This window comes from Cyprinodon variegatus, unplaced genomic scaffold (genome assembly GCF_000732505.1).
Source record: "Cyprinodon variegatus isolate N-32 unplaced genomic scaffold, C_variegatus-1.0 Scaffold39, whole genome shotgun sequence".
Taxonomy (NCBI): Eukaryota; Metazoa; Chordata; class Actinopteri; order Cyprinodontiformes; family Cyprinodontidae; genus Cyprinodon; species Cyprinodon variegatus.
In genome coordinates this window covers 1,380,443-1,395,942 of record NW_015150492.1, presented here as the reverse complement: position 1 = coordinate 1,395,942, position 15,500 = coordinate 1,380,443, and the positions used below count along the sequence as shown (strand labels likewise).

Genomic DNA, 15,500 nt, shown 5'->3' with positions numbered 1-15,500 from the left:
TCCCATTATATATCGGTAATCAGTTAGACTGACGGCCAAATAATCCTTATCAGCCTGCAGTTACCCAGCATGCTCGGTGGCTTCCAAACACTGATTTTAAGCTAACTTTAGATCACATTAAAAAAAGGTGAGGCTTAAATAAGTCTTTTACTAAAATATAGCAAATGATGCAAAACACATGAAATCTATCTCCCCTGAAAAAAGAAAAGACTCAGAGAAGATGGACGGGCATGCTGCGACACAGGGCTGGCATACCAATCATAGCAGCTGATTTGGCTTCTTCAATAGATTCGTATTTGTCAGTGAGCTGTGCCCGGGTCACTCTGTGCTCTGTCTGCTCCTGCTCCAGGCGCTGCTGGAGGGTCTTCAGCTTGTAATTCAGGTCAATCTCCAAACCGTTCATTTCCTATTGTGAGAACAAAGATGAAGACAACATCAACACTACTTCTTTAGATCAGAAATACTCGCTGCAAGTGTAATCTGTGTGTACCTTCTCAAGGTAGTTGCTCCTTTCTTGGGCATGCTTACGTTCCCCTTCCACTTTAGAAAGATTGATCTTCAAGTTTTTGTTGTCCTCTTGCAGTCCAGCCAATCTCGCTGCATATAAAAACAAAGTCAGCCCCAAATTTCATTGTAAAATCAATCTTTTTACAGCCCAAGTAATTGTTTGCTTGACTTTTATTATACATTTTAAGGCCCTTCATTCCAAACTAATCATGTCACACTGATTCTAAACTTCTGTTAATGAGAGGGAGGGGGCATAAGAAAATCTTCATATTCTTATTGTTTCCAGCCTAAATAATCATTTGCTAAATCCCTGAAGGCAGAGCATCTATTTGAATGCTATTTTGGGATAAAACAATTCAGAAGGACTCAAATTAAGCCTTTCCTTCTCTAAAGTTAAAGACTGTCATGAGTAACACCAAGTCACCTTGCAGTTCCCTCATCTCCTCTGATCCCTGACTGTAGTTCCTTCGCTCTGACTCCAGCGTGCTCTGAAGTAGCAGGAGCTCCTTCTCCAGCTGTGCCTTCTCTCCGTCTCCCGCCCGGCTCCTCTCCTGCAGCTCACGGTTCATAGTCTCCAGTTGGCTCATCGACTTTGCCATTTCTGTGTGGCTCTTCCTCAGTCTTGCTGCTGTGTCTGACTCTGCACGCAGCAAGTCGTTTGCCTCCTCCAGCTTTTAGTAACAATAAGAGAAAAAAAAAAAAAGTTTTAGTAATTGTGCTCAAGCAGTAGAGTGCGAAAAGTATCATCAGTGTTGCTTTAGCTGGTTGCTTCATTAAAGAATCAACAAGCAAAGTTAGCTGCAATCCTAAGGTATTCAGTGACTGCAATGTATTCAGAACACCTATTAAGCACTCTTAAAGTGAAAGAAAAAGGATTTGCTGCATAAAATTACAAAACCAAATCTTCCAGGTCTATCATTCATTTTTTTAAGCCACTGGTTAAAGCTCTGGGACTTTTATGTCTATGTGATATTTTTTTCCATGTGTGCTGAAAATTTATTTAAGAACTGATTAATCGTGATGAGAAAAACAAATAACAAAAAAACATTTCCTTTGACCGGAGAAACATCCTTCCAAACGTTTGCAGATTCTTCCTCCACAGTTTGTGGAGACTTTCTAACTAGCCTTCTTATGTCTGTCTTTCTTGCAATGGTTGATAAAAATAACAGACAACTAATAGTTGTTGGGTCAAATTTTTTCTGTAAGTGACACCTATGTATCCCCTTTCTTCACAATAATTTTGTGTTGGTTTGTCACATGAACATCCTGATGAGATACACTTGAAATGAACTGAAGCTGGGATGGTTATATGTTTCTGTAACTGACTGGGAGGGTTTACACCCTCAGACAGCTAGAAAAAAAAGCTCCAGTCCTTTTTGAATCAAAGGCTTGATGCAGATTGACTGAGGGCATTGTTCTCAACCAGGCAATCAGTGTGTGTGTGTGTGGGTGTGTGTGTGTGGAGCTACCTGCTTCTGCAGTTGGGCAATCTTATCATTTGAGGCCTGTGAGTTCTGGCTGATCTTCTTCATATCTTCAAGCTGCTCCTTTAAAGTTGACACTAAAAAGAAAAGAAAGCCACATTTCATGTTTAAATCCACAAAATAAAAACTCTAAAATAGCCTTAAAGCTTCTTTGTTATAAAAAATATGTCCCAGAAATCTCATAGCTAAATGCTTCGATGTAAATAACTAGAAAAGTGATAAAGATACAAAAATGCACCAAGATGTTCTTCTATTTCAAAGATCCCAGAGGATTACACAAACATCCTACTTGTAAATTCAGCAGTACTTCATTAGTTTTACCTTCATTCTCTAAATTGCGCCTCTTCTCTCCCTCCTGGTCAACTTTTCTTTGATACTCTGTGACTCTGTGCTGCAGCATAATCTTGTCTTTTTCCAGCAGAGACATGCTGGCTTCTACACTCTTCCTCAGGTTCGCCTGTGGCAAGGAAAAACAGAGGGCCGCTGTGATGCAGAGGAAACCAAATCCTTACTTAACCAAAGCCAAAGATGATAAACAGGCATTTAGTTAGCGTCACTTCCTCAGAAGTAATGATGTTTTGTCAAACCTAAAAGCTAATGAAGAACTATGACATTTAGTCAACACGGCACTGAAAACAGTTCATGCTTACTTAGCTTACTTGAAATTTCTATAAAGAACAGTTACCTCCTCATCCAAGTCCTTCATAATCTTCTCCATCTTTGTGTTTGACGTCCTAGGGGGAACAGAAACATATCATATAAAGTAGTTTGAAAATCTTACCCACGGTCACTGCTGTATGTAATGTTTCCTGTTTATAATCAGAGTCACATTCCACCAGAGTGTAAGGGATCCATCTACACCGAGGGAATAACTTATCCCTGTGCATTCTTCCTTCAGATATCCCAACTTAACCAGAAACATTTGCTTGTGGGATTCTTTTAAACAGCTAAGCTCAGCAGGGATGAAGTCACAACACTTCATATGTTTTTACTTGAACCATTTCAGTAAATGCATATTGTGAAAGAGTAATGACTTGGTCCATACCTGCATTTCTGTTCCAGCTCATCTTTTTGTTGCATTTCAATGTGGAGTTGCTCCTGTAGTTGGTAGATCTGTTTTTGCAGGTTCTCCAACTATTAACAAGAATACCAGTTTTATTGCAGGATAAAAAATTGGTAAACATTTTATATCTTGTGTTCTTAGCTTCCATGTGTGATGCACTCACGTGACTCTTGTCCTCTTTCGTTGAACTGCTACGTTTGTCACTCGTCTTTGAGGCAGCAGGACCACGCAAATGACTGGGGGGGTCAAAAACGGTCTATGAATCTCTTCCAATTTCAGTTTAGGTAAACATTTTTAAAAGGCAACTGTAACCATATTTTATTTAAGAAATAATCAAAACATGTAAATGGTGAAAAAAAACAAAATGTGACACAGGACTTTGTATTTAAATTATATATACCTATTTATTAGACAACAAATGCTTTCTAAAATTCAGGACTTAATTCTACCAATCATTGTATTTTTTGATGTCCTTTCTTCTTGTAATCATTAAGGTGGCTGAGTTATCTACCAAATACCGCAGGTTTATTGAGGCTAACAGTACAGCTGCTGCCTCATGGTGCTGAGCATTAAACCTCTGTCTACCAATGAAATGTTGGAAATGTTGAAAGCCTTTTGGGAGTTAAAGGGTTAATTCAAAATTTTCTGAAGTGAGGTTCTGTAAAGGTATTATCCAACTCTAGTAGAATTTTCCTTATTGGATAATAAACAAATCCTCTGTGTTGTTATGGTCAAACAAACCAGTCCGATGTATACCAGGGAGCTTTTGTTGAATTTAGCTGTTTAAAATGGATATCTTATTTCATTCTGCAGGCTGAATCAATATATTACATTCTCCATTAAGACCCCAGATCTTTTAGAATTCGTGTAAAGCTTTCATGTATGGGGGGTTTGCAGATGTCCTGGTTTGTTGAAATCGCCCCTGACTGAATCAAAATCAGCTGAGGTGATATGTAAACACCATGCTTCATTAGCATGTTAGCTTCTCGCCTATCCAAAGAAAAATGAAAAATTTATCCAACAGATTTCAGAGTGATAAGGTTCTAAAGATGGGTTAAAATTTCAACAATGTAATTCTTTCGTCTTTATATAATAGTAAAGTTTAGCTTAAGCACTGGTTGAAATGATGGTTTTAAGATGGCCTGACAGACTTACTGCTGAGTGCTGTAATATGTAAAGCCGACAAAAGGGAGCTGATTGCCCACAAAGGCCTTCGGTATGGGGAAGGTCTCCTCCTCTCCTCGGTCCTCCTCGATATCATCAAAGTTACTGGTGTCAGTGTCACTGCTCAGTTCAGGCACCACAGGGGCAGCGGCTACAAAACACAGAGCAGAATTAAAAACAGTTGCACATAAATTAAATATAGGGCAAAAGACTTAGGTCAAAGCTTGCTATTATTATTTAAAAGCAACAGAAATTGTCATCTTGGAATTCTTGGTAATATGTTGTTTGAACATTAGTTATTTGCACATCGTTATTAAAATCAAAATCAAGATTTTTTTTTCAATAAGCTTCAGTGTCATTGCACAAACTAATACATTAGCTATATTTCAAAGGCAACTTCAAACCAAGTGAAAACAGTTAACTGGCAGAATCAACAGAGGCAGCAAAAACCTAAGTCCTGACTTCAGCCCTGCAATGCAGCAAACATAAAGCCACCACAGACCTGCCAGAAGCTACTGGATTAAACCCTACATTTCTAATCGCTCAGAACTGCAGCGTCACTCCCAACACATTTACATTGGAGTTGGACTGCTTCCCCATCTTGGCCTCAAAGAGGCTGAGCTTGCCAATTATTCTCTGAGCAGGAATCACGTTTAGTCTTGGAAAGGATACTGAATGAATGGCTTGTCTGCAAGAATTTCCTGCAACTGTCTGCACTAGGTCAAATGGGAAAAAAATGATCACGGGTTGATGATTGAAATAACAGTACTGCTGCTGCCAAATTAAGTAGGATTTTGTAAAATGATGATAAAAAGGAAAGAAACATGAAATATATTTACTCTCTCTGATGTTTTCCCATGTCCACTGGTCATTTTTGAAGAAAGGATGCCTCTTAATCTCATCGACTCCATTCCGGCCGAGCCGAACTTCCCTGCAGGGGAGAAGTGTTTAGAATTTGATGGAATAAGGACTCCATGACAGTGGAAGGCAATTCACGTTGAAAATGTATGCTTCTATCCAAATTCTATCCACGTAGGGTCTAATGAGTGGATTTCTAAACAAAGATTTCTGTTTTTATCCAACCTGTCAGTCAAGAAAGCGCAGATGAGATTCTTGGCATCGTTGGAAATGTCACTGTCATCTGGGAAGGTCAGGGCATTCTTGTGGTTCATGATTTTACTATAAGTCCCCACCAATGAGTCTGCATAGAAGGGAGTATCGCCTGTGCAGAAGACCAACAACAGTTATTAGAAAAGGGCCTATTCTGTGGCCAGTCACAGCTTTATTCTTAAAATATTGGGGGGGAGATAAAACTCACCAACAAGCATCTCATAAAGAAACACCCCCACTGACCACCAGTCACACTCTCTTCCATAGTTCCCGTTTCCTCCTTGGGATTTCAGTACCTCTGGTGAAATGTAGTCTGGAGTTCCAACTGCTGTGTCACACTGTACCATTCCATCCTGACAAGGTAGACATTTCAAACTTATTTATTTATATTATTGAAAAAGTAAGAATATCTAAGACTTTCTTCTTTTTCAACCAGATTCTTGCTTTTCATAAAGAGACTGTAAGTGGTACCTCATTCATTTTCATGCACGTTCCAAAGTCTGCAAGTTTTAAGTGACCCGATTTGTCGAGCAACATGTTATCAGGCTTTACATCTCTGTTGAAACAAAAACATATAAACAGTCAGCAAAAACAGCACATTCAGGTTAAACCTATGTTAGCTACAAAGATATAAACAAAGATAACTTGCACCGCTCAATGGACGGCTAAAAGTGCCCCAACCAAATAAATATGAGAATCCTCACTTAACACACTTTACACAAGGTCTCAATTATTACAACATCTTTTATAAATGTATAAGCCGTGAATTTATTTATTCACCTCCAAAATTGGTCCATTAAAGAGCTACTGACTTGACAAGAGCAGTGCTGCCCCTGCTGACCAACTTAGATCAATATTCGTGATTAAACAATGGAAATGTATGACATCTTGCATGGATCCATGAAATAAGTAATTCAACTGAGTCAAATACCAATGTATGCATTTTGTTTTTTGTCTTTTTAAGTCTCCTTTCATATGTACAACTGATTGCATCAGGCTCTTACTTTCCAGCGTCACATTGTACCAATTCAGAATTTGTAGTGCCCCAATTGAAGTATTTGGAAGCAAAATTCAAGTGTTTATATCAGGGATAGGAAATTTGCTCCACTATGCAACCTGGCCAAATGGCTAAACACTATTTAGCTGATAACTACAGTTTATCAAGTGCTTATATTTACAAGCAGAATCGCATAAGTTGTAATCTTGTCACCATAAAATAGTGTAAATAATACCAGACGGTACGCTGGACTGATTCATGTTTGTGCTACAGATTGCAGTTGCTCCAGCATTACTTCTCCTACAAATACTAGTGATTGCCCTCTACTGGATGGCAGCAACACTACAATACAAAAAAATCCCTAATGTACGTCATCAGTTAATCAGGCAGAACAAATTCTAATCTAATAAACCATTAATCGACAATCAATTGTAAGTCAGTTATTTGTTTTTATATTGCCTGCTTCCTTTTTTTCATGAAAACTATTGATATATGACATCTTTTACTTTTGAAAAATGCTCCCATTTCCAGCATGCCCTCAGGGAGGTGTTCTGAAGTCAAAGTGCAACTAAATACGAGCTGTGAAACCTGCTTGTAAAACAAATTGGCAGGCTCTGCCATTGTAAACAATGAAAAACATAACAGAAAAATGTTTGCAGCTAGTCGATGTTACACAATAAACCAGCTTATCAGTTCTGAGTATACATCTAAGAACAAACAGCGACAGGGTGACTAAACTCTTGAAACCCAAATATGCATTAGTAAAACATAAAATAAGTTCTAAGTCTTCTAAAATTAAATCTTTATAAATAGTAAATACAAATGAATTGATATATCACTTTATTGGCCAGTCTTAGTTTAGAAGGAAGAAACTTGTCTTAGACTCAGACCAGCTAGATGACCTGATCAACAAGGTCACGATAATAGCAAAAGCTTCACAACAGCAAGAGATTGTGTGTTTATTATAAATCTTAAATCATAAAAATGTAAAAGAAAAAAAAAACTGCTTATTTCAACTTACTGCTTGTGAGAGATGCTGAGTAGTGTTTGATATTCCTATTGTGTTATATAACTTACACCTGATCCTCCACAATTTTGCTTCAATATATTTAGTAGAAATTGTAAATACGCGCATCCTGTATCTGCAGACGGGTGAGGGGATGCTAGGGGGTGTCTATCACCTGGGTTTGGGTGGCTAGCATGCTGTACTTGGCCTAGAGGGGTGGACTGTCTGGGCTTGATTGGCTGGTAGCAATGGATGAGAGAGGACCATACAGATGTGGAGGCCTGGAATGGCTGTGACTGGTGGCTCATGACAGGGTGGGCTCTTCAGCTGGCTGGATACCTGCTCTGGCATCTTTGGGGATGGGTGTGTGGCTTATGGGGGAATGCCGGGGAGGGGCTGAGGCTGGAGCCATTGGTAAGGGGTGTCCCTCCTGGGGTAGGGTTTGGGCTGGTGTCTGAGTCTAGACCTGGGCTACACTGCAGCTCTCCTCCCTTTGGTGGTATCCCATACCAGCCCTTTTTTTTTTTGCCCTTTAGACCTCCGGCTACCTGAACCTTTCCTACTGTGAGGGGTTTGAGGATCTCCTCCTGTGTCTGTGCGCCTGTTCCTCCTAGGATGATTGGCACCTAGACCTGGGAGGACAGCGTATGTATGAGGAGTGTAAGTGTGTACAGCTTTCTTGAGTGCTTATATATATCTGTATGGGTGCAAGGGTGGGATTGAGTGAATGTGACTCACTGCCCCAGGCCCATGGGACCTCAGCACTATTGCCTACAGAGGCAGGCCACTCAGGAGTCAGGCTCCAGCTGCTTTCATCTGCCCTTCTCTGGTGGGGGCGGCTATTAATATATCCGCCCTCCTTTAGTTAGAGTGATATGGGGTGCCTCTGGATCGTTTAATAGGCTTGAGTCGCCTATTAAACGATCCTGGGCCCTGTAGGGTGAGTCTGGGGCCGCCTACACCTGCTATTGAGCATATTTTCCTTCAAAATGAGCTTTGTTAATCCTTTATAAAGGAGCAAGCTCATGCATACATCAGGAGTTTGGATGTAGGCGTTCATGAATACACACTAATAGTAAATACCAAACTACAGCGACAGATAAATACCACCCTGAATAATATTTAGGAATCACTCTAAGTTCTGCCTCACACCCACATGGATATCTAAGGGATACACACTAATTTTGAAGCTTTTGTTAAGTTTACTTTGGTTCTCTGTTGTCTTCTTTTGGCTGTTTTCGCTGTTTTCTGTCCCTCTCATTTCATAAAGGTGTGGAAGCAGACTACTAGCAGTTATTGTACATCTTTGTGTTTTCTATTTTTGCTGGGTTTTTTTCTCTCTTTTCATGTGCTATTTTCCTTTCTCTGTCTCTTTCTCTCTCTCCTCTAAGTCTCTATCAGTCTCCATGTCCGTCGTAGGTCCCTAAATAATTTTCAAGTTTCATATACAAGTACCAAACAAAACCTTGTGGCAACAGCCATTATGGTCTGCTTGTGAGAGCAAATCTGTTGGGTTATCATCTAGCTCTGAGACATCTATTCCCAGAGTTACATTAGCAAAAGAGGATAACAACAAAAAAGTATATAACTTAAAATACTAAAGAGAAGAAAGTGTAGATCAAAGTTTTCACCCAAAATTATTCACTCTTTACAATAGCAGCTAAGATATGTTTACTATTCTTAAAAGATCATAGAAGGCTTTTGATTTTAGTAAGTATATGAGTTTAATTGTTGATTTTGTTCATATTTATTAGATTGGTCATCTAATATCTTAATAGTCACATAAACAAATAGAAGATAGGGACAAAAAGGCATATGGTTCCAATCACCTGTGAATGAAACCCATGGAGTGGATTCCATCCAGAGCAAGCACCACCTCTGCTGTGTAAAAGCGGGCCCACTTCTCTGGGACGTCATAGTTGCTCATCAAGTTAACCAGATCCCCACCAGGCATGTATTCCATCACCATGTAGAGGTAGCGGTCATCTTGGAATGCAAAAAAGAGCTGTGAAAAATAAAGCACATCCAATTTATTACAGAGAAATTATCAAGATAGAAATCAAAATCTTCTCATATTTTTTAAATTTACATTTAGACAGCAAATAAAGATCCTACCTGCACAACCCACGGACTGTTGGCAAAAGCCATTATGTCCCTCTCTTCCCAGAAGAAAGCGGAATCTGACCTTTTGATCATCTCAAACTTGCTCAGCAGCTTCATGGCATATACTTTATGTGTGGATTTGTGTCTTACCTGATAAAGGATAAAAAAAGAATAGTTGTCAGTTCATAATCATCCATACCATTATGTATAAGATAATAAAACTGTAAATTCTCACCAACTGAACCTCTCCAAATGCACCTCTTCCAATAACTTTAACCACCTCATAGTCTTCTGCTTTCATTCGCAAATCCCTTATTTTACTAATAGTTTTTTTATCTGGTAGGGGAAAGAAACAAAGAATATTTTAACAGAAAGCCATTTTAAGATTTTTTTAAGAAAGAAAGAACATATTAAAACTTCATCAGTTAAAAATTTGATTATACTTTTTAACATGCTTTTTGGGTTGCAGAGCCCCGCTGATTGGGCTAGTGTGGCGTCAATGGCTAATTAGGCTAACCAGGCTGTAGAAGCAGGGGCAATCCCAAAACAGCACAGTCAAGCCTGGCCAGGGGCTCGAGGATTACCCAGTGCCTGATAGCTGCTTGTAATGACCAAAAGGGATATAAAGCGTTCATAAGTTGTGTGTTAAGAACTGCCAGAATATTCAAGAAAAAACATTTCTGTTTTTGCTGTAGATATATTTATTTATGCAGTTATTAAGCAACTCTTGTCAGAAGAAGGTTGATTTAAAAATACATTATTTGACATTTATGTATTTAAAAATATATAAATGTCAAATAATGCAACTTTGTACTTGCCAAGTTAGGGTTACCAGATTAGTTTCTGAAAAGGAAGATTGACTGGACCGGACCGGGAATTCGAACCGAGCCATCAGCTCCGGGGCTGTTCCTGGTCTTGAGCCAGCCAGGGACGGAGCGCCCGAACCTGACGGTATGCTCCCCCCCCCGCACGGTAAGGCAAAAATATACAAAGGCTTGACAAATATCAAATTTTTTTTGTATAAAAAAATCTTTAAAAATGAACAAAGGCTTACATTGGAATAAAAATGAGTGTGCCTCATCAGGCTAATGTAGTACCATAAAACTATTTCACAAAGAATAGATTTGGAGTCAGTGGGTCACATGAGCTGGAAGCTATTGCAGAAATATCTAATTCTTTCAGTATAAAAAATCTTTAAAATTGAAAAAGCTTAAATTGGAATAAAAATGAGTGTGCCTCATCAGGCTAATGTAGTAAAACAATTTCACAAAGAATTTGAGTCAGTAGGTCACATGACCTGGAAGCTATTGAAGAAAAGTCAACTTTTGTCTTTAAAAAAATCTTAAAAATTAAAAAGAGCTTAAAATTGCATAAAAGCACATGTGCCTTAGGTGTTATCTATTGGCATGATATTTTATTATTAGCTGGTCATAAGATAAGGAATTTATTGATTTATGTTTCTCAAGACAGCTTGGTTTAAAGATTTGCTGACGGTCCCTAACTGCACCACCGCGTGTGGGAGAAGGGAACCGCTGAGAGACGTTGGTCGACATCGGGGTACCTCAGTCGGATCAACCGTTTGCTAGATCCCGCTGACTCAGCGGAGCTAGAATATCCAATATCCAACTTCAAACCAACTTCACCGCGGTGCTGATGGCTCAGTTCTGCTGCACTTTAGTTGACCAAAATCCCGGATGATTTAGAAAGTCGCCCTGGACATTTTTTTAGGTATGAAAAGTAGGACATGTCTGGGAAAAAGAGGTCGTCTGGTCACCCTATGCTAAGTGCTGTGAAGAAAGGGAAAATACGCTGTGTGTTCTCATTACTGCCACCTGCTGGACTGATGGTATATTAAAGGGGCTCTGTATTGTACTAAAATTTCATGAATTTCTATACTAATGCTATGCCTCTGAATGACTGTTTCATCTCTGGGCTTCCAGAGTAATGGGAAAGCATGCTGACAAATTATCCAGTAAAGTATATGAGCCATCGATTTTTCCTGTAAAATATAAGATTTGAATAATTCTGTCATGGAGAGTAAGCAGAATTGTTGCCTAACTAACCAGAAAAGAAAGAAAAAAGGACAGAGTGTTTAGGGAAAGTTTGTTGCTGATTGAGAGTTGGCTTCTACCCAATGTAATATCTCTGAGCTCCCTTAGGAGAGATCGTATCCATCATTAGGCCAAATTTGGTCAAAGCTATGGTAGGGGGATCATTTTTAATTCACAAAGGTCACTAATGACACGAGTTTGCATGGAAACACAACTTTTAAAGACATCAGAGTTTAAAAGATCCAAAAATAAAATAGCATGCCAATGGCCACATTTTAAATATATATAAGATATAGAATTTTATACTTTTTGTTTATCTAATGCACATTTGTGTAAATTGTGTGTTTTGTAGGATTATTTCTCCCAGCGTTTTTCTCTGCATAAATACACTACTACACTAAAACTACTGTGGAGGGCAACGCAGAGAAAGAATTTGAAGCCCAGAGCGCTTCAGGCAAGTTGAACTGCTAAGGTCCAGCAGCTAATCCATTAGTCCAAATCCATCAATGTTTCACACAAAGAGACAGGATAAGGAATAATCGAGTAGATTTGAAGTGGCAGTTCTTTTTTTTTTTCCTTCCTTGGTCAATTACTTTTCCGCTTTTGTGAAGCTAAGAAAATTTTAAAATAAAAAGCTTCCACACAAACCAGGAGCAACATACCCAGGCAGAAAAACGGATGAGAGGCAGTATTTGTTGTTTTCATTAAATTATAGGTTAACTGGATGTTATTCAGGAAATTAAAGACATACATGGCCAAGTTACAACATCAGAGCCCTGCCCCCCCACCCCAGAATAGCTGGCTTTGTAAAACTAGTTCAGGGATACTGTGTAAAATGATAGATGGCCTTTCCAAGAAAATCTGTTCACTTTAGAGGAAAACAATATTTACATTACATGTAAATTTCAACTGGAGGAGGAATTTAAGATTTCAGGGCAGTTGGGAAAAAGAAGCCAATCTTGATATGCACCATGTGGGTCACTGGTCATTTATGAAAGCCCCTTTGTTAGGGACACTAAGCAGCAGCCACCTATTGTGTCCAAGCATACATACTGACAGTGACCCAAAAACGGCCTTCTCTTCTGGGCCTAGATGAACCCTGAATGTAACAGGGGTCTGTGAGTACAAACGGGAGACCCTGTTTAAAAAGAATACATGAGAGCCGAAGCGATGATCCAAGATACTTACATCTATTCAAGAAGTTGTCAATGCTCTTGTTTTTCCTAAGGGCAGGGAAGTCGAGGTCGTATACCAGAGCATCCAAGCCATCCTGAGGGAAGAGGAACAAGGTTTAGATGGAAAAAAACAAAAAACACACACTACAGATGAAATAAGGAGAGCAGAGACTTGATTTGATGCAGACAGACTTGTTTTCTCCAGAGGATGAAACACAATAAAAGAAACACAAAGGAGTTTCTTTTCACTGCAATGGGTAAATCTATATTGATACGGGATCTATATTGATATTTTTCTTAGAAAAAAAGGCTGCAGCATTGATTGTGCAATAACCCCACTTCATAAAAGAACTGGTAAAAATGTACTTCACTGCCACACACAAAGTGATTAATGTAAATACAGTTTCGTTGGACTTTCTAAACCATCATATTTTTTTCCATGTCACACTGACTGCACTGCCTATACAGACTCCTACTAAGCGGGGAGAGCCTCAGCTGATGAGTCTGTCAAGCACCTCTTAAACCCAAACAGCTGGAGAATTTTAATAGGCTTATATTAAAAATATGTGAACTAAGTTTTAAGAAAAGTAAAACGCAGCAATAAAGGCTGTGGGATGGTTTATATGGATACAGAGTGAAGCAATGAGAGGTGATTGTCAGAGAGGGATCTGTGATGTTTGTCCAAGTTTTTGTTTTGTTTTTTTTCCCCTGGAGAATGATTAGCTGCACTTTCTACTGTCCCTTGTTTTTGCGCGGCTCAAAGAGGATTGCTACTTTTCTCAGTTTTCTGTTCTCCTCAACTCCTATTATAGGTAAAGTATTCTGTTTTAAAAATGTTAAAATATGTTTGACTGTTTATGCAAAGTCTTTTCCACAATATATTCAACTCCAAACCTGTTTTCTCATGCGATTGACAGATTCCATTTTGTATTCTCCTTGAGGGTCTTTCATTACATACACATAATTGCATGGCATACATGATTCCTTAAATACCTAAAATAACATGCTATCCTTTATTATCTCAATCTGAGCTACGCAAGCCCCTTTGCAGAAAAAACGCGTTGGGTGCGTTTCACCCCCACTGACTCTCAATGAGCGTCTGACTTTAAGTGAAGTCATAATTGAAGGACTTTGTTCAACACAGTCATGAATGTGTTCTGAGGGCAGTATCCATAGGCTTTAAAATTATGATTCATCCTAAATTTACAACCTTGTATAAGCTGAGCTAATGTTAGCTTCACTGTTTATACTGAGCAAACTGAGCCTTGAAGAAATCAAGGTGAACTTTCTCCAATGACAGAAGCAGCAAAAGGATGCCTGTAGTGCATGTTACACAAAGCTCAGGGCACCCAGACAGAAAAAAAAGATAATTATAAGGACAATTTGTTAAGCAAATATGGCTGAGCAAGAATTACTTGTTTATAGAAATATTAAATTCTGAGAAAAAAAAACTGTTCACTTTATTTTCTATTCATTATCATTTCTAATCCAAAAAAATGTAGTTATGTCTGTCTGGCTAAATGTTCTAATTAGTAAAGCCAAGCTTGCACCATAAATAAATTTCCTCCTCTCCTTAAAAAGCAAATTTGGGGTGAAGGAAAAGTTTCTGACAACATGGATGAGTCACTCAGTTGCTCCAAAGCTTTTAAGCTTCAGACTAAGAGAATAGCAACAACAGAGGCCTGTGACCCTCCCTATTGAGTACACACACGTTAAGAGCAAGTCAATGAATGGATGTAAGCAGAAAGACAGCATAGGCAACCGTTTCTTCCTACCGGTAGTTCTATTTTAGCGATATTTCTGAAGATCTGAATGGCCTATTTTTAATTCCTAACCCCAACCTGGCGAAACCCTGATAGGGACCCATTAATGAAACACTCACTGTATATTGCAGTAAGATAAATATGAATTTAAATTAATTTGAAAAATAATTTTGCTGCAACTCATAAATGCAGATTCCTTCAACAAGTTGTAGATGCTGATGGCTGTGAGCAAGAAGATTCTTCTGTAGCTGTCTGTCTTACAGCGGTTCTGAAGAAGCCTCTGACTGAAGACACATATTCACGTGTTTAATATCTTAGAAAAAAAAAGATTAACCGATATCTCTAAGCTATGGAAGGAGACTAAGTAGATTGATGAAAAATATGCAAAAATTAAATTTTCATTTACAAAGAATTTCTAATTAAAACCAATCGACCAGCCCTATGAGGTCTCCACTGTAGTTCATCCAATGCTGTTCTATGGGTTTTTTTTTTTATGGATTTGCGGTTGTGTGTCAACCCCAGATACCCATAAAAATAAAAAAAAATATCGATTTTTTTTCCATTTTAGTCACACCATCACGGTGGTTAAATTTGCAAACAAACTGGTTACATTGCAAAGGCCTGTGTCTTGTTCCCAGTTAAATTTAAAAAAGCAACGTGAAGTTTGGATTAGGGCTGCAATCAACAATTATTTAGCAAAACTACAAATTTGTTTATTTTTTTCGATTAATCTATTGATAATCAGATAGCCAAAGGTCCCTTAAAAAAGACTTAACAAAAATAAACCGGTTGAAACTAAAATATTTCCAATGTAGGCATTCTGAATAGTGCATATTATCAAAGGAACACTTTTTTTTAATCTTAAATGGAAAATGTTTATATATATATATTAGGGATGGAACCGTTTTTGAAAACCGTCCAAACCGTTCGGTTCGACTGTCTCGGTTCGGTTCGCGTGTGTTGCGTTCGGTTCATGCGCAGCTCCTTTTTCTCATAGGCGAAGCGTTTACACTCCAGAGCAGAAGGTGGCGGTACTGCGACCAAAGCCAACCACCAGTAGTAAACAAGAAGAAGAAG

At 38.6% G+C, this 15,500-nt stretch overlaps 1 protein-coding gene across 1 annotated transcript in view; it reads right to left on the bottom strand.

Moving 5' to 3' along the window:
- The window catches only part of rock1 (Rho-associated, coiled-coil containing protein kinase 1), a gene marked incomplete at its 5' end in the record, with an annotated part of 35,055 nt that extends 19,572 nt beyond the window's left edge, over positions 1-15,483 (bottom strand). The window contains 18 exons of the mRNA XM_015369865.1: positions 256-406; positions 491-597; positions 932-1,178; positions 1,977-2,068; positions 2,313-2,448; positions 2,677-2,725; positions 3,037-3,125; positions 3,218-3,290; positions 4,210-4,369; positions 5,058-5,149; positions 5,302-5,440; positions 5,537-5,681; positions 5,800-5,884; positions 9,161-9,336; positions 9,447-9,584; positions 9,670-9,770; positions 12,674-12,755; positions 15,478-15,483. Of these exons, the coding sequence (XP_015225351.1) occupies positions 256-406; positions 491-597; positions 932-1,178; positions 1,977-2,068; positions 2,313-2,448; positions 2,677-2,725; positions 3,037-3,125; positions 3,218-3,290; positions 4,210-4,369; positions 5,058-5,149; positions 5,302-5,440; positions 5,537-5,681; positions 5,800-5,884; positions 9,161-9,336; positions 9,447-9,584; positions 9,670-9,770; positions 12,674-12,755; positions 15,478-15,483 (2,068 nt within the window). The remainder of the gene's footprint in view (positions 1-255; positions 407-490; positions 598-931; positions 1,179-1,976; positions 2,069-2,312; positions 2,449-2,676; positions 2,726-3,036; positions 3,126-3,217; positions 3,291-4,209; positions 4,370-5,057; positions 5,150-5,301; positions 5,441-5,536; positions 5,682-5,799; positions 5,885-9,160; positions 9,337-9,446; positions 9,585-9,669; positions 9,771-12,673; positions 12,756-15,477) is intronic.
- Between the last annotated feature and the right edge of the window lie 17 nt (positions 15,484-15,500).